Source organism: Lipophrys pholis (genome assembly GCF_963383615.2).
Source record: "Lipophrys pholis genome assembly, chromosome: 4".
In the NCBI taxonomy this organism is placed as follows: domain Eukaryota; kingdom Metazoa; phylum Chordata; class Actinopteri; order Blenniiformes; family Blenniidae; genus Lipophrys; species Lipophrys pholis.
In genome coordinates, this window is record NC_137637.1 from 10267393 (window position 1) to 10286646 (window position 19254).

Consider the following 19254-nt stretch of genomic DNA (forward strand, 5'->3'; position numbering starts at 1 on the left):
CACTTTGAAAATGAATTTTCCATTTGCATGGAATCGATGTAGTTGACATGCCAGTTCACAAGTTGACGCTGTTTTATTTTGTAATGAAACCACACACACACACATGCATGCAGACAACAAGGGACTATAAACATTTAGAGTACACAGACATTCGGATGAACAGACGACCAAGTTGGATAATGTTCTATCCTGGTTCAAGAAAAAGAAGAAAATGTATCCGAAAAGACATGTAGCTAAAAGATTAACATCAACAACTGGCATCAGATAATTCTACGGAGTCACAGCTAACAGCTGGAACATTGGGACTAACAAATCCACTATATCTTTTTCAAATTGCCTGTTAAACTGGCAGTGCGTGTCAGGATGTTAAAACTTGACATGTGGAATAATTGCAACATTAAGAGAACGATCAGCTGAATTTCAGTTTGTTCCAGATTGTCGAAATTGGAAGTGTCACAACGGGCCGTGTAACTGTCTCACTTCAGTACGTCAGTGAAGACACACAGCTGCCGTCCTTCTTTGTTCATCTATCTTTCGTCAGGCTGCAGCTGTTGGCCAGAGGCAACTTCTACAATTTCACACAATGAGACACAACGCTTCACAACTTCACTACAACTTTCGGTAAAAACTAAGGGAGTGATCCAAGGCTGACAGGTTAAAACACAACAAAAGGGAGATCCGTGGAGGGTTATGCCTCCTTTTCTCCACAAGTTTGTCTGTTTGTCTTTTTGTGCGCTTGATTTAACGTCAGTGCTTAGCCTATACACAAGGGTTTAACAATTTTGGGCCTGGAGGGCCGGTGTCCTGTACGTTTTTGCTCTCTCCCAGCTTCAGCACACCTCAATCTGATGATGATGTCATCATCAAGCTTGTAAAAAAGCCAAGTAACGAGACCCTTATTGCAATCAGGTGTGTTGCAACTGGGAGAAACCTCAAACATGCAGGACACCGGCCCTCGAGGCCCGGACTTGGGGAACCCTGCTATACACGGTCCCTTCACCCCTGGAGGTCTGTCCTGGTGGTCCACCTGAAAACATCGGTTCACTTACAAGTGAACTGGGGTCTGGTCCGCACAGTGTGAAAGTATAGGGGACTATCCAGCACAACATGTGAGAGGACGTGACCTCACTCGGTGTCTGTGTAGCCCCAGCTGCACGTCGCCGTCTCTTGCTCTCGTCCGTCTTTTTTGCTACTGCCACATTCGTCGTGTCTTCAGAACAACATGCTGGATAACTCGCTTCCTTGCCTGCGGGTCATCCTGAGCAGCTTTTTGTGGAATCACAAATTAGCTGTTGCTCTCTTGTTTTTGTTGTGAACAAGCTGGCTAAAGGCTGTGGGATTTCCGCTTTCGGTCCTGAACAATCAATGAGCTGGGTTTCTACTCCATCATGCTTTTCTTCCTCTCAGTGTTTGTTTTGGATGATAGTGCCTCCAAAAGAGCAGTGTAGTAATTGCATGGCATTGCCCAGGTGGTTTTGTCCGCTCTCGAAAGTGCAGTGTGAAAGCACTAATCGACCCGAGCCCCGGACTACACTGGTGTGAAAGCCAGGATAGTCTTTTTGCTTCGTTCGTCTCCATGGTGCTTCGATCAAATGGAGGATTCAAGCATTTCTGCTGTTTGGCATTGAGCTCTCGTCTCCTTTCATGTGTTGTCTTCATGAACTTAACAAACCTCTAACAAAAACAGCCCAAATAGAAACTCCTCCATGTGTCTAATCAGAAAAACCAGGAGTTCAGCCTCTCCATTGCTTATATGGCATCGTTGTTGTATGACTGCAGCCTTGGTCATGAGCACAGAAACTTTTTTAGAAGTACAAGACACAAAAGTTCCTAAGTACTTTTGGTAGAAACAACATTCAGACACAATTTATTCCAAAAAAAAGGTTGTGAAACACAGCTTTACTGGAGAATTAGAGAAATAATTCTTGTAACGGGAGAGTTTTGTTTACATTTGGCTGATTAGATTTGTTGGAAATCAAGTGTTTCTCGTTTCCTCTTTCGTGAACCATCCATTCCCTCACATACATCCGCTGCTGCTTAATTTCAAAGTGTGTACAAGGTTATTTGAGTTAATTCCACCTTCGAGAAACTGCAATGCTGTACCATCAGTATTCTCATGCCGTCGTATGAAATCACAAATCAGTCAGAGGGACCAAACTATAAATCAGAATGATGACGGTAACCTTCACTGGAGGATTACGGAGTGTCACAGTCCACTGTTGTCTGGGATTCACACTTACCGCAAAATTCCATCACAGCACAGAGACAGTTGGGACACGACGACGATCCCAGAAAACGATGCTTATCGATAGCTATGGGTACATCAGTAATCTGAATGAAGTGGCATCATGTAAGCACTTTATCTGATTAGATTGGTTCTTAACGATTGAAATTATGAGATCAGAGGAGGTGGTGCACCCCTCTCTCAGATTAACAATGCCACTAGTCAAACCAGCTGTCAATCACCATTTCCTTCAGCATGGATGCAGGAGAACTTTACCTTTTTGTTGCACAATTTCTTATGTTCAGTATAATCCCCCACCACCCCCCCCCTCCCCCACCCCCCCCCCCCCCCCCCTCCTTGTGATTGCCTGTGTCAGCTGGTCTGAGCCGCTCACAGAAACACAAGGACTGATTCAATCTGACAGATGTTATTTGAATGGAAGCTTCTAGTGTTTGTGATAGTTCCATGAAGCTTTGTCATTGACCTGCTGGACCTTTGTGGCATTTGGGTGAAAACAATAACGGAGGGAGGCCTGCAGGGAGTGTTTCCAAAGTTGGAGCCAAAAGTTCATATTAACTGGAGGGTGGACTGATTAGATTGCGGTTGTCACAGTTCAAGCTTACTATGACCTGACAGAAATGCTTTGTCAGATAGATATAGATACTTTCCACAGGAATATCGCAGAGCTGTAATATACTCACTTAGTATTGCTCCATGGGTCTAGGAGGCAATGTGTTTGTCTTCACAGCTGGTTCATCGATTCATCCCGATCTCATCACCACAGATATCCAGATTATAAAAATAGTTTCCGTAGGAAATAGTTCTACACATGTGTGAGTAGATGTACAACAAGAACAGTGTTTCCTCCGGAGTGTCATGACTCCCAGTCCATGTTCTCCTGGGACTTGATGGTTTTATAGTTGACAGTCACTGTCATAACAATCCAACTTGATCGTCTGTCCATTTGAATGTCCATTTATGTTTATAGTCTATTGTGTGTGTAGTTTCATCACAGAAACAACCAACAGCAACAGTTCGTGGCCTGGCATGCTAACGACATTGTTTTCAGTGTTTCTGTCGTTTCCGTGTAAACAGACATTGTTTTTAAATGTTGCCGCATAAACGTCAAACTTTCCTAATAGGAAAATGCAAAAACAATGCATTTTCACTTGAGGCATTGTCGTGTAAACTGTACCTCAGATCCTGAAAAAGTCTGCAGGAGAATCGCGGAAAAAAGAAACACAACTTCAACTGCTGCTGGTTTTTTTGTGAGTCCCAAAGTGGAGCAGTGGTTTGGACAGTTGCCTCGCAGGATGGAGGTCTGACTTTGAATCTGGTCCAGGATCTATGGATGGATTGATTTATAAATGGATGGATTGTTTAGAGTGATTGAATGGATGGATGGATCATCAAATTAAATGAACCTTTATTTGTTTAGCATGTTTCATATAGTTTTGTGGCACAAAGTCTTTTACATGCACTTTGTGAGAGGGAGAGGGAGAGGGAGAGAGGGAGAGAGGGAGAGGGGGAGGGAGGGAGAGGGAGAGGGAGGGACTCATCACAGGATCAATCCCGTCAGTCATCCATGAAATCGACTCACTGTGAAGAATTCCCTTTTTTTTTTTTCCACTGAGGACAAGAAGAAGTGTTTTCTTCACTCAGCTCCACTGATGGGACGGCCACGTTCCCGAGACACTGGTGACATAATAGCGTCATTACGGAGTGATTAAAGTATTGACAGTGTATTAATGAGGGTGATGAAAGCAGGTGCGAGTCCCATTCATCTCCTGAGGCAGAGATTTGAGTGCAGGCTAGCTGTCCCACAGGTGCCTGATTAAAATGTAATCATGGCTGGGCTCCTTAGCGGCTCAGCTAATGGTGTGGATGAACCCAGACACTGATGGGGGGTGCATTGCAGTGCTGGATCAGTGTTGAGTCAAATATCTGAAGATGTCAGAGTACCGTTTGTGCATACATGGGCGCAGGAAATGTGTGATGACGTCATCCTGTAGGCAGATGAAGAGCTCCAGCGGGCAGCCAGCAGGGGGCGACATGTCCTGTCAGATGAATGTCCCTCTGTATTGACGGAGAGCTGCTGCCTGCTTTCATGGGCATTTCATCAAACACAGTCATGTGAAGGCAGCGAGCCCACATTTCAGCAACAAGGAACTTGTTTGAGCAAAAGTCTACATTGATTGTAGACTTTGATTGAAAGAGCACACATTTGGTCCACATTTTGGATTCTAGACTGTTTTAAATGGATTCAAACGGATTGTTCACATATATATTTGAGGTGTCCTCTTACGTGGTGGTTCTAAACGCTCCACTGGGTTCCTGCGAGTCAAAGAATAGATCTTAATAGATCATCAAAGCTCTAAATGGTTTTGGACCAACATATATATGAGATTAATCCGTACCCTATGAAGCATCCAGATCCATGAGGAGGTCTGGGACAGGTCTACTGTGGGTTCCCAAAGTGAAGCAGCTTTCAGTTTCTTTGCTCCTCACTTGTGAAACAAAATCCCCGAACACCTGAGGTCTGCTCAAACTGTCAGCTTATTTAAATTAGGGCTGACAACATGATCGTTCTACTTCTAATTACATTTTTTAGAGCTTCATTTAGAATTTTAAACTATTTATTCTCCTGTTTTATTTGCTTTTTTTCTTATAAATGCATTATATTTTGATCATATCTTTTATTTCTATGACTTTAGCATGTTGAATTGTCTTGTGTGTGAATGGTGCTATGCATATAAACTTGCCTTGCCTTCTAGTGGTTAACTCTTTCGCCTCATAGCAAGAAGGTCATGGGTTCAAATTCAGGCCTTTCTGTGTGGACTTCACATGCCTGAGTTTTCCCCATTTTCCTCCCACAGTCCAAAAACATGCAGGAGAAGCTCATGGTGACCCTGAAATACCAGTTAACATGATTTTCTGCCTCTGACAAACTCTAAAGCCTGAAACAAACTACAGGATTTTCAAAATCTTCACCGATCAAGAGAACAAACACTTGATGATCACAATAGACAGATCGCATAAGACCTTCCTCTTCTGATCTGACAGTGTGGTGTGACTACTCCACACACTAACTGATCCTTCAGCAGAGAATCAGGCTCTACACCACAGACTTCTATGAAACTATAGATATAGGTCTATGTTCTTCAAACGAACAGCAACAAACGATTTTATTACGACTCAGGATTTTAATTTATCAAGGTAACTTCAGGATTAACCCTGGGATTTCTGTACTGCGAAGCAGCTTCTCTTCTTACTGGGATAAATCTCCCCGGTACTCTGATGTACCATGGCAGAGAATGAAGGCGCCGTCTACTGACCAATCAGATCTCCTGACCAATCAGATCTCCTGGAAAATGACCTGCCTATTTTTACAATATCCTGATTGGTGCGCGGATTGTCCCACCCACAATCCTGAGAGTGCAGCGGATTGGAGACAGCGTGTTTAGAGCAATCTTTTAAACATAATAAAAAAAATCCTCGTCACCGAGGCTTTGAAGGATGTTTTTGTTCTTGCTCTTGTTCTTGACTTGTTCCAAGTCTTTTTAGTTCCACGAGGGTTGATCTGTAATAATGAGGTTAATAATAATGGTCACGTCTGACAGAACTGCTGAAACATGAATTTATGGAGCACACATCTACTCTGCAGCCACAGTGATGAAATAATATTCCAACACAAAATGCATTCACACGGGGCAAACAACCTCCCAACAAACTGATGGAAAATATAAAGTTAAAGAAGAGCAGTGAGGAATGACGAAGTGAAACTGAGAGATCACAGTGCCGTGCAGGTCTACTTATATTGTCCAATGAATTAAGATCATATAATCTCATGAAGTCAGGCATTATCAAGTCAGGAACTTTCTGGGTTTGGCAGCAGCAGCAGTGATGCTTTCAGCCTGGTTGGCTTTCATAGAGGTACTCATGACGTCACACACCCTGCTGCTCGGCTCCTCTCGGAGCAGAACACACACTACAGGATTTCTCATTGCAAATATTGAACATGTTCATTATCTACGATCTCTCTCTATATCGAGACCTCCCGAGCGGATCTGGCCTGACAAAATTGCTCTCAACATTCCCCACACCACAGGAAAATCAAACCCAATTTTTTTTTTTGCAGACATCCGACAATCGGGCCTTTGCTCCTGATGATCGAAGGGGAAGATCAGGACTACAATCAGCCCGATTATCTTGTAGTGTGTACCGGCCTTAAACTGAAACAAGAGCTATAGAAGATGAATGTTGCTCAGTTGGTAAAACAGCTTGGCGGTTTGATCGCCCACCTCACTCTCTTTTTGGATGTCATTTCATTTTAACGAGACACTGAAACCCGAATATTTCCAATGCGGGTGAAGCACCTTGCATGACAGCCACTGTGTGTGTATGTGTGTGTGTGTGTGTGAATGTAACTAACAGTATAAAGTACTTTTACTCTGCTGAAGTGGTGAAAATGTTCTATACAAGTGAAATCGATTTACCATTTCAGCCGTCAAGTCAAACTATCTCTGAACTCAGAATTGTGGAGACCTCCAAGTCCGTCAAAGGCTTTAAAAAAAATACACTTTCAGATTACTTGGAATAAATAGTTCCTCAATGTGTGAAAAGCGATGTAGATTCCCCCTTTCTGCTGAGCGCTTCATGCATCCAGCCTCCATCACAGGATGTGCCGGCAGCTGGGCGGCTGCCTGTGTCTGTAATCAGAAAGAGATTTCACACATCTGACCTGAATGAGAGGAGTGAAGGAAAAAAAAAACTGACTGCGGACTCCAACAGTATCGGCAGGAGACTGTTGCTAAGCAGGATGAATGAGCTGGAAAGATGCTGGGAAATGGAATAGCTGCTTGGGTTTGAGTCTTTCTAACTCAAGGCTGTCAGGCGGATTTTCGTGTTGTTGGAGTGGACTTGTGAAGTGATGATATACCAGCCTACCTTCTCAAAGCCCTGTTGCTTCTCAAAACCCATCATTTCTCCAGCCCGTAGGCCGTGGTTACACCACAATGGTGCTAGGAGCCACTGGAACAGACTGTCTAGTCGAGCTTTTTGAAAATGCTCTGACTCCTGATTGTCGACAGTGGAACACATAACTTTTAGAAAACACGCTCTTACATGACATGGCGATGTCTTTGTTCTTGACTCTAAACCGGTGGTCCAACGTGGCATTGTGAGGCCGGTTCAAGGACAACGGTTGTCATGGTCTTGCACCCAAAAACAACCTGCGATAACATTCTGACGGCGTTGAGTATTTATTGTATTATTTATTGGCTGATTGGGACTGCGGCTGCGACCGACGTCGACTCACTAAACTGGTCCGCAGCCATACAGAATACCTTTTTGAAGCCACATTGATTGTCCGTTTGAACGATATCACGGATAAAAGCAGACTTTTAGTAAGACTTACTGATAAGACACTGTCTATTTTCCTCGATAGTCGTCACATTAGTTTTGTTCGCCACGCTTACATATAATGAGTTTTGTTGGAAAATGAAAGACCATAGCAGTAGATGCTAATGGTACTTACTTCAGGTTCCCTTTCCATACTTGGTATCCCACTATGGCCTCGTTCTGAACCACAACCACGTCCGTGTTCTCCTTCTTTTTTGTGGGATTTCTTTCCAAACACATAAGCGCCACAGCGACAAGGGCTGCCTTTGTGATTCACCTTCATGACGTGCTATTCTTGCGCAATCTCGTCAAATCAGGTCAGTGGATGCTGCGTTTCAATTTGCATTTTCATCACACAAGCAAACTTCTTATCATGACCTAAAGTTTATTCATGTGATAAAGTGTGGCGAGCTGTGAACTCATTAGAGTGTGTGGGAGCCTAAAGAGGTCCAAGATTAAGACCTTTGTAGAGGCGTTTAACTACAACCACCCTGTGGCCACGAGATGGTCTAAGATTTTCTGCTGCTTTGGGGATTGCTGACGCAGTGGAAAAGCGCTATATAAGTGAAATCTATTTACCATTTGCCATATAAGACCGACATAAACAAGGGGTTCTTTCAGAAGCTGAGATTCTTGCTGCGTCTTCCCTTAGAACAAAGTTAGAACAGTGACTCTGCGCTCATGATGAAGTTTGATCCTGTTACCAGACTCATTTACACCTGGAACTTTGTCCTCAGTGCAAACTCTTCTCATCTCTGCATGATGACACCAAACACTTCCATAGCAGTCAGTCGGTCAGTCAGTCAGTCAGTCGCAAACCTCCCAAAGAAGTTCTGATATTTCTCACTTCATGTGGAGCCTCTGATGGATTTTCGGTGGCTTCCATGTTGCACCACACTCGGCCAGCTCCTCAGAGCATTTCATCATCTCTTGGCTGATTATTTGGTGCAACAGCTCGCAGACTCTTTGCTCTCTGCTCTCGTCATCCTCCATTCTAGTGTTCGATTGAAGAAAAAAGGAAAAAACACTGATATTACCCAGAACCCGATATTTCCCCCCAGCAGCTTGTGGAGGGCAAAACCGAAACCACACTGGGGTTTCTTTGTGTAATTCAAATGTGCTGCAGTTTTCCCGGGCATGATCGCCTGCTGGATCTCAGAGTTATTAAAGATCATCAATAAAGACTGTTTCTTTCTTTGTCGTCTCCTTCAGAACTGCGGAGCAGTCAGCCCGCGGGAGGCTCCAGCTGCCCTCAAAGAAAATGGCTCCCCTGTAAGTATTTTCACAGAGGAAATACATCAAAGCTGTGTGTGTGTGTGTGTGTGTGTGTGTGTGTGTGTGTGTGTGTGTGTGTGTGTGTGTGTGTGTGTGTGTGTGTGTGTGTGTGTGTGTGTGTGTGTGTGTGTGTGTGTGTGTGTGTGTGTGTGTGTGTGTGTGTGTGTGTGTGTGTGTGTGTGTGTGTGTGTGTGTGTGTGTGTGTGTGTGTGTGTGTGTGTGTGTGTGTGTGTGTGTGTGTGTGTGTGTGTGTGTGTGTCTCTCTTTTTCCAGCCTGTCCATTTGAACATTAGCAGCTTTTCTGATCCCACAATCATTGCATGTGTCTGAAGTCTTTTTTTTTTTTTTGTTCTAATCCTTTTATTAAGTTCATTCTGTAAAGGATTTTTGTGATTAGATTCTGTTATGCATGTATTCAAATTCAGTGTGGAGTCAGGTGTGCTTTGTTTGACAGTCAGTAAAGTCCCACTAATGTGACTCAAAGTGACTGTAAACAAACACAAAGGGACTGTAAAAGAACATTAAATAGTCATAGGTAGGACAATAATTTCCAAGGTGCGTTCAGGGAAGCAAAACAGTAAAGTAATGCAAAGTGACATTAAGGAGACACAAAGGGACTACAAAACAGTCATGAGAAACCTGATTATTTCAAAGGTGCATAAAGGGAAGCAGAATGGTCGTAAAAAACATGCATAAACAAATGCAAAATAACTGTCGCAGCTTCTATCGAGGGATGCAAAATTACCTTGGGTAGATGCAAAAAGACTAAAAGCAAAAAAGGGACACAGACTGGGATTAAAATTGACTGCACAGGAAGAGACGGGGCGGGATGCAAAATCACCTTAAGGAAGTACAATAAGAATGCTGATCATCACAATTTATATTTACAGAGTCTTCAAACCTAAAGAATCAGAATTAGGATTAAAAATCTAAATATTGGCAAAGAAAATGCAAAATAACCAGATGAATGCAAATGAGTGCATAATGATATAAATTACTTTAAAGAAATACAAGGAGCATAAGGACATGCAGAATAAGTATTCAAATGTTTCCACCTTTTTATACTTCCAAATCGTATAAAGCGGGATACAGAATCAGTGCAGGAATGTATCGGGAGCATTCTTTATGAATAAAGTACATCGGTTTGTTTGTGTTCCACCTATTAACACTCAGAAATAAATACATGTAGACATACTGTACTGTGAAGCACGGTGGAAGTATCATCATGCTGTCCGGCTGCTTTGTTGCGCCTCAGGCTGGGGAAAGTTAAATATATCAAATAAAAACAATGGAATCAAGAGATTGCCAAGGCTTTCTAAAGACAAGTGTCAGAAAACTGGACTTGAGGAAGACAAACATCCAAATGTCACATCCAGCAGCACAATTAAACAAGAGACAGCAAGAAAGAGGCAGCACTGAAACCATATTTCAGATGTAACGCAGACAAATATGTTAGTGTATTTATAAAGTTCATAATGTATGTTACTGTTTAGAAAAGGTCAAAAGAAAAATTAAGTTGAATACATAAGGTAAATATGATAAAATTCACGTTCAGTTATGCTTTAAAAGGCTTTAAATCTAAAGTATCTAAGTAGAAGTTAAAAAAAACAAGTAATGTATAAAATATTTTATTGTGAAGAGCAAAAGGAAGTGCTGTGTCTGTGTACCACGATTGCCAGTCATTTGTTGTATTCGCTTGACGCGAGTGAAAAAGTGAGATGTACGAGCTGTCGAGATGATTTAGCTCGACAGGGAAGACGTGTGTGTGTGTGTGTGTGTGTGTGTGTGTGTGTGTGTGTGTGTGTGTGTGTGTGTGTGTGTGTGTGTGTGTGTGTGTGTGTGTGTGTGTGTGTGTGTGTGTGTGTGTGTGTGTGTGTGTGTGTGTGTGTGTGTGTGTGTGTGTGTGTGTGTGTGTGTGTGTGTGTTGATTAAGTGTGTGGAGAGTGAAATAGGAGTTACTGTAGTGCTTTAAATGCTGCATTTTACTCAAGAAGCTGTAAAGTGAATACGGTGGTTTACTTTAATTAATCTTCAATTTTCCATATAAGATATATGAAGGAGGCCCTTATACCTCATACAGAGGGTAAAAGTGGCCTCCACAGACTGTCAGGGAACCTTCCCAGATCTTCCACTGCAGAAAGATTTCCTGCAAATTTCAAAGCACTTGAATGCACCGCAGTGGAAACTGGTCAGACTGTCGTGATGAAGGAGCTGCAACCAAATGTTATAAAGTAACTAGAGACGCAGTGTCAAGTATATTGATTTCACCTCATTAGTGGGTCTTTGTTTGCAAAAATATTTAAGTCTGTTTTTGATATAAGTTTTTGTGTAACTCAGTCAAAAACTGCCGCAGATTCGCACGCACGCACGCACGCACGCACGCACGCGCGCACAAAAAGTGTGTGAGCACTTCTGCTATGCAAGTAACTACAGATTAGTACTTCATTCTAATAGTGATTTATCTTATTTCCACTTTAAAAATAACTATAAGAACATTAAAACTACAAATACATGAAAATACAATCACATCCATTTGGAAATGAAAGTTAATATGAAGCTTTTTAGCGAAGTATAAGATGAGTTCAATGTTGCCATGGTGATTGGCTAGTTAACTTTCCAAACTTCAGCCCAGCTGTACGTGTTTGATTGCTTCGCTTTTAAATTCATGGAATGTATCAATATAGTCAGTAAGCAGTTGTCATGGTGATTCTTATTTTTAATGATGCTCTTCAATTAGGCCTCATAAAATCATGCAGACAGCTGTGTTATTGTAGTGTTGTTATAATAGTGCCATTTCACACTGAGCTGTGTAGGGTGCTGCTGAAGTTACACGAGCAAGCTGGGAGGAAGATGCTCTATGTAACCTGGATGTTATCCGTCACTCTGTTGTAAAAGTAATGGGTTACCGGTGTGCTGCAGCACTGTGACTCTCCTGAAGCCTCCATGTGTGAATGTGCTGCAGGTAAAAAGCAGCGCCCAGGGGAGGGAGTCCGTCGTGTCCCCGCTGACCATCACCGCAGAGAGTGTCACCTCGGCTACCACAACACAAGTAACCAAGGTGACCGCCCCCATCTGTTCCCATGGTTACTTTTCAACGAACGAAGCCTCGTTTCAGCACCCCCTTCTTTGGACTTACAAAAAAAACGTGATGCATGAACTGTAATAGGTTTTCCATTAGCGGCAGTCTTTCTTGATTTCCTCACTGTTGCACAACAGGGATTGAATATTTTCCATCTCTTGAATGGTTTGCTGGTATTAGTTGGACCCATTATGTGATCAACGTAGAGCTTTTAACTACGACAGGAGGACATCCCAACAACAACAAACTCATTTCTCTCCTTCATGGGCTTTGTTGTTTGAGTTGCATTGTGTTTTTCACAGACTGTGAAAGGCGGTTACTCGGAAACCAGAATCGAGAAAAGGATTATAATCACAGGAGACGATGATGTGGACCAACATCAGGTGAGGGAGGAGTGTCACTTAATCACTGCAACACATGCAGGAAATCAATCAGCGGGAGCACCGGGGGGGCTCGTTTCAGAGGTTTATGACCCGTGCGTCTTCCCCCTAGGCGCTCGCCATGGCGATCCAGGAGGCCAAGCAGCAGCATCCCGACATGCTGGTGACGAAGGCGGTGGTTATCAGGGAAACAGAGTCTCCCACCGAGGAGCTGCAGCACAAAGCTGAGGTACGGGAGAGTCTGCTCCTGCTGCGCTCGGGGGAGATAAAGAAGCATGAACTTAACATTGCTTTTCTGAAAGCCAAACAACTGATTAAAAAGGGATGCAAAATAGTGACACAGGTTAAAAAAAAAATGACAGGGAAACGATAAAAAATATAATTTTAAATAAATATAAACGGATCAGATTGAGATGCAAAATTCTTTCTTTTTTTTTTCTTTTCCCTTTTTAAAAAGGGGGAGATGCAAAATGGTTAAAATTACTCCAGTTAAATTAATGTTAAGGGACACAAAAGGATACTGTACCAACATGTCAAGGCAAGGCCCAGATCCATCAAAAAGAAAAGTGTTTAAAAACACTGAAATTGTTTTGAAAGGATGCAAAATAACCTTCAAAAGCAAAACAAATGATATTTAAATATAGACTAAAGAGATTGCATTAGAGGGATGCAACTCATAAAGAGGTAATTAACTAGATATAGACATTTATTAAACAATAGATGCAAGAAAAAAACCACAATGACGCTGAAATATATTAGTAAAATATAAAAAGAAGCAAAATCTGAGGACAACTGGTTAGAAATGGGTGCAAAAGTACTACATTAGGGTTACACTTAGTAAATAGAAGCAATGCACACTGACTTTACCTACATGTAGATTGTTTAAATGGGGATGCAAAATAACCACAATAAGGAAAGTTTCACTCTAAGGACACAAACGCGTCATAAATAGATGAAAATGACCTCAGTGTGGACACATGAAGCAACCACAGAGGGATGCAAAATGAGTTGAGAAATGGTAGAGGACCTCCGCATTTTGGATGTAACCAAGAGGAAACGGAACAAAGGAGCACAAATATAGTTTTAAATGAGTCCAGTGATGCAAAATGAGTTCACAGGGATGCAAAATAACCACAGCAAAAATGCAACATGGAGGTTACTGCAACAGGTGATCAACGGGAGGTGAAAGAGAACTTAAAGAAATAAACAACAACTAATACTCTGAATGCTTCTTCAGGGATGCAAAATGGTCTGAAATGAGCCGTAGCTGAAAGTAGTTGCATGAAGATAGAAAATGTTGCCGGTGGCGACTGACCCTTGCGTCTGTGTTTGTGGTGTTGTTGCAGTCGTGATTGGAGATGGGTGGCTCCTGAAACGGGGTCGGGACAGAAGTGCACCCCCCTCTGCCTCGCCCTGCGGCACGCCACCAGCCCCCGAAAGAGGACTCTCTCACGCCCCACACGAGGACAACCCCCCCCCACCCCCCATCCCTCTACACAACACCGACCAACCCCAGCCAGAGTCTCCACCCGACCGATCCATCGCTTCATATAATTTAATAATCTAACACATCCCGACTCATCCTCGAGTCTCACTGGTCACTACTTTATATTTAAAGCCCACTACTGAAATATATCCGCAGAGGGGGGGCTCGGACTGAGGGGGAGGGAGGGGGGGGAGGGGCCAAGTGGCAAGAAGCAGCCTTTTCTTTGCTCGCCGTTGCCACCCCGCGGCCTCCAGCGACACCTTCAGTATAATCAACTGCTGTCTTATTAGCTTTTTACATTTTTATCTATAGAGGATCTAATTTATGTTCAGTGTTTGCTTGTTTATGAAATATGTACAAATATCAGATGATTATACTCTGCATGACTCAATGAAAAATATCAGAGGGAATTATAAATTTAAAAAAAACAACAACACCCACCCCGACCTGACCTGGATTGAAATAGAGGCATGATGTTGGAGGACTGGACTGAAGGATGTTTGAACCTGAACCTGGTCCCGGTCCTGGTCCTGGTCCGTCACCGCTTCACTGTTCACATCCCGCCGTCTCAAACAGCTGCTGGTCACTTAGATTTTTAGAGAAGTTTAATTTATATAAATAATCTTTTGAGCTGATATGTTTTTACTTACTTGATTTTATTGACTTCAGTCGTTAAACTGGCTGTTTTTCTTGTCTTTTTGAACTTTGGGGGATTTCCTACACCGACACGCTGCAGCTTCTTTCTTTCTCTGTTGCACTGTTTGCAAAGTTCTCAGAATGTCACAGCCGTTCCTGTTTCCTGCTGTAATTCACTGTTTCGACCCCTTGGGGGCAGCACTGCAAACCACTACACACAAATCCCATTGCAGTTACTTTGAACTTTTTAGCATTTGTCTTCATCGCACTGCCAGATTGGAGCTGAAATAACATCTGAACTGAAGAGTTTTTTCAGCAGCAGCATTGTTTCCGATGCTGATTCGGTTAGGAGCACGTAGCGCACACATTGGGTTTGTTTGAAAAGGTTTTTGGAGGGGAAGCACAAAGAGATGCAAAAACGCCAGAACTTTTAACGGCTTGTACCAGATTCTTGTTTTGTTATATGATGATAGATAATTTATTTTGTTTTGTTTCGACAAGTGGAAATCTTATTTTAGCAAATGCTCCCTGTCATCCGGCGACACACTTCACTGTAAAAAAGGTTGCTGGGAGCCGGTGGACCAGACCACCGGCTGCTAGCTGAGCTTTACATTGCAACCTTGTGGGCAAGTCAACCGTCGACGTGGTGCGAGGTCATTGCGGGTGAATTGAGCTGTATTCTGTTCACGTTTTATGATTTGGTTTGCCATATGTTCAAGTTTACAGAAATAAAGAGTACCTTTAAAATCAAAATTAAGTACTCTAAAGTACCTCGACGAGTACATCCAGGCCTGCTTTTGTCATGAGAGTGATGAAACTTTATGAAAGTGAAGCTCAAATACGCTAACAAGCGCCAGAAATACGTGCAGTTTCCTTGGTTTACTAATGCTGCCTGTAACAAGGTCAGAACCACAAGATTAACAAAGGGACTTTATTTTTGTTTGTTTTTTAACTTCGGAGTTGGTTTAACCCATTTAAGTTATGTTGTTTGAGTTTGTACTGATATTTATAGGAGTGGTGAATGTGATGCCCTTCCGGACGAGACGGAGTGAGTGAGCAGGAGGCGAAGAGACGGCCGTCCACCTCCATCCAAAACTTTACTATGCATCACTTGTACCCGACATCACAATCCCCCATGATGGAGCCGCGTTCGCCACGTGTTTAGCCGCCATCTTTGTGCTCCCGTCGCCCGGGAGATTTGCAATAAGCAGCCATTCCTCGTATCCTCTAAAGGGAGAAAACTGTGAACCGTCGTGTGTAACCAAAACCTGTCGGAGCGGCTCCATCCAAGCTCTGTTCCACGCTCAGTTCCGCGCTCCGATCCGCGCTCCGATCCGCGCTCCGATCCGCGCTCAGTTCCGCACTCTGTTCCAAGCTCTGTTCCAAGCTCTGTTCCACGCTCTGTTCCGCGCTCCGATCCGCGCTCAGTTCCGCACTCTGTTCCAAGCTCTGTTCCAAGCTCTGTTCCAAGCTCTGTTCCACGCTCTGTTCCGCGCTCCGATCCGCGCTCAGTTCCGCACTCTGTTCATCGCTCTGTTCCGCGCTCCGTTCCGCGCTCCGTTCCGCGCTCCGTTCCGCGCTCCCCATCTCATGGCTTTCGTCGTCCAACCCGCTGTTGATGTACATGTTCAATCTCCAGATCCGGACTGGTGTGGAGGCACCGACAGACGTTTGTAGGCATCAGGAGAGGAAGAGGAAGTGCACACTTGTGGGGAGTTGAAGGACGGAGGCTGTATTTATATTGAAATGATCCACATTCGTGTGCATTTGTGAAACAGGAGCAGAGTATTTCCGTTTCAAGACGTGAGCTGACCTCTGCCCTCCTCCAGTCAGACCCGATAATTTAAGAAACAAAACAATAACAACAAACTGCACGGTGCAGACGGTGTTTTTTCCTCCAGACTGCTCTGCTGTTTCACCTCCACCTTCAACCCCCCACGGCCTACCCACTCGACATCCCCTCTCGTGCTTGGTGGTGTGTATTTGCTGTATTTGCATTCAGTCTCAATGGGAAAAAAAACAACAAAAACACCTGCATAAATAAATGTCTCAATATGATTCCAAAACACTGTGAATGGGTTTTTCTTTCATCAACACATTAGATCAGGGGGTGTCCAACCTCGGTCCTGGAGGGACCCTGTCCGGCAGGGTTTAGCTCTCTCCCTGTTGCAGCACACCTGATTGCAATGAGGGGCTGGTTATTGGGCTTTTTTACAAACTTGGTGATGACATCATCATGGGATTCAGGTACGCTGAAGCAGGGAGAGAGCTAAAACATGCGGGACAAGGGCTCTCGAGGACCGAGGTTGGACACCCCTTCATTAGATGATCAGATAAGGAAATAAAAGCTTATGTGGAGAATTTCAGACGTCTTGCCTTGTTGTCTGCTGCCATCTTGTGGCTTGAATCAAAACTGCAGTGTTGAGTTGCGTGTGTGTGCTCTTAGTGCCATCTAGTGTAAATCCACTGAGCATAAACATGCAAAAGACATTATTCCATTACAGGACACTCTGGTGACTTTACACATCTGACTTTTCAGAGTCCGTTTTAAAATGCAAATCTGAAATGACATAATTTGCAACTTCTAGCTTAAAAGAATATCTTAATATGCTGAAAGCCTCCTTCAATGTATTCAAATTGATGTCTCATCTAAATTGCCACCTGGGACTAGTATCCTGCAAAGAAAAGGTGTTTTTTGAGCTTTCTATTGTTTTAAAGAAATGAAAACAATAAAGGTCTCACAGTGTGTCATGACTTTTTAGTTTGCAGGATGTAACAGTTCTGAGGATTTTATCTTCCAGAACAGGATTCTGTTATTACAAACATGCACCTTGTTTTTAAAGTTGGTGTCATGTTGCATTATTTTTTGCACATTAAGGCAAGGCCCATTTATTTCTATTGCACCATTCAGACACGAGGCAATTCAGAGTTTGCAAGGAAATGCATTAAAATAAGGTGATTAAGAAATGCATAAAATTAAGAATAAATATCAACTTTACTGAGATAAAGGTAATAAAATAAGTGAAATATAATGTTTATTGGGAAGCCTGAGTAAATAAAATTGTTGATATTTTTAAAAAAGTGTGAACAGGAAGTTTGCTCCAAGGCCGAGCAGCCTAGGAACTAAAAGCTGTGTCACCTTGTTTCTTCTGACTCTGGGAACTCTTAGTAAAACCTCAATACCATTCAACGCTTTAGGTTGCAGAAAGATTTAGCGGCTAAAAAATTTAAATCTTGACATTTGTTGAAACAAACATCCGACGAGTCCAACATCTGCCTTTGTTTTGGGGATTGTGTGCAGAGTTTGCGCCTTGTACCAGTGTCACGCCTTCCACAATATTGACGTCTTACTTGTCATTAAATCTTTGCAGCCAATTTCTTAATAAATTAAAATGCTGTTCACATCATTCCTTTAGTTTTTGCTGGCTGTTGTAATAATTGATGGAATTGTTTCCATAAATGACTCCTATTCCATAAATAAGACGTTCTGTATAATTCACAGATCTGTGTTGCTCAACATCTTATTTTTCTTTTCAGACGAGAGAGTTTCTCTGTTTTAAAGCTTAAAAACAAGAGGAATAGGCCTTCAGCAATGTGTAGTAATTTGTTGTGAGAGTCGGAGCTCGTGCAGATGGAAGTGGAGTGACGTTAATGTGTTGCACTTTGGGAATCGAAGCATCGCTTGGTCGTGGTTTACAGTCTGAGCAGTTTTTAACAAAGTCTCCCAACAGGACGCCAAGGCTGCGTTCACACTCCATCTTTGTTTTTATTGCACTTTTCATGCAAGTTTGTGAGGATAATAACAATAAAGATGGGCATATTTCCACAACGAAGCAATTCAATGTGCCTCATGTCAACAAACAGGCAAAAAATAAATAAATAATAGTGATAATAAAAGCAAGAGGCTGGTTGTGTAAAAGTTTCTTCCTATTAAAAAAGGGACTCTTTCCATTTCCATGGTCGTTTATACTTATTCCTGTAGAATTGCTGGGCTTTCTCTGTAAAAGTGCCCTGAAATGACTGTCATGTTTGGTGCTATATAAATAAAGTTGAACTGAATTGAAATAACATTGTTAATAGATACAGAACAAGAGTGAAAGATAGTCAAACAAGTGATCACTACAGAGCGTAATCTGGGTTAGTTTTTACAGCCGGTTTAGGGATTCTGTGTGCATTCCAAAACTCCCAAATGCCTTCCCAAACTCTTCGTTTTGTGTGAAAAAACACTGATCTATACAGAGCCATACACATATATATGGACGGACAGAGGCTGACATCATTGTATAAATCAATAATCTTTATTAACACAGTATAAACAACAAACAGCAACAGAGGAAGCCCTCCTTTGGAGCGTATGTGGACACTACGTCTCCGAGGGGCTGACCGAGACAGAAAGCATAGACACAGGGCGGACCGTGGTTCTGGTTTTTTAATGGTACACGTAGTACAGTATACACAAACCTATCAGATGAAACTTCACATGATCCTAAAGCCATTCATTCGCTTTGCAGATGGACAGAATAGAGAGAGAGAGAGAGAGAGAGAGCGAGAGAGAGAGAGGAAAGAGTACAGTCATGCTGAGCGACAGTTAGCTACGGTATGAAACAAAGTCGTCACATAAAAACCAAGTAAATCATCTCTTTAGAAAGGTTCTTTTATATAAATGATCTGAAGTGTACAAAACGGTATATTACACTCTGCTTGATGTGTGATTTTGAGCGAGACCCAGTAGCCTAGAGTTCACTTCCCTTCAGAGTACTACTGACTACTCCAC

At 42.7% G+C, this 19254-nt stretch overlaps 1 protein-coding gene across 2 annotated transcripts in view; it reads left to right on the forward strand.

The window, feature by feature from the left end:
- The window catches only part of LOC308108584 (band 4.1-like protein 1), a 137461-nt gene extending 120919 nt beyond the window's left edge, over positions 1-16542 (forward strand). For both annotated transcript variants that reach the window (XM_080461669.1, XM_080461670.1), the window contains 5 exons: positions 8837-8896; positions 11862-11957; positions 12281-12361; positions 12471-12587; positions 13705-16542. In XM_080461669.1, coding sequence (XP_080317795.1) covers positions 8837-8896; positions 11862-11957; positions 12281-12361; positions 12471-12587; positions 13705-13710 — 360 coding nt within the window. In that variant the 3' untranslated portion in view covers positions 13711-16542. The remainder of the gene's footprint in view (positions 1-8836; positions 8897-11861; positions 11958-12280; positions 12362-12470; positions 12588-13704) is intronic.
- Positions 16543-19254: the final 2712 nt, after the last annotated feature.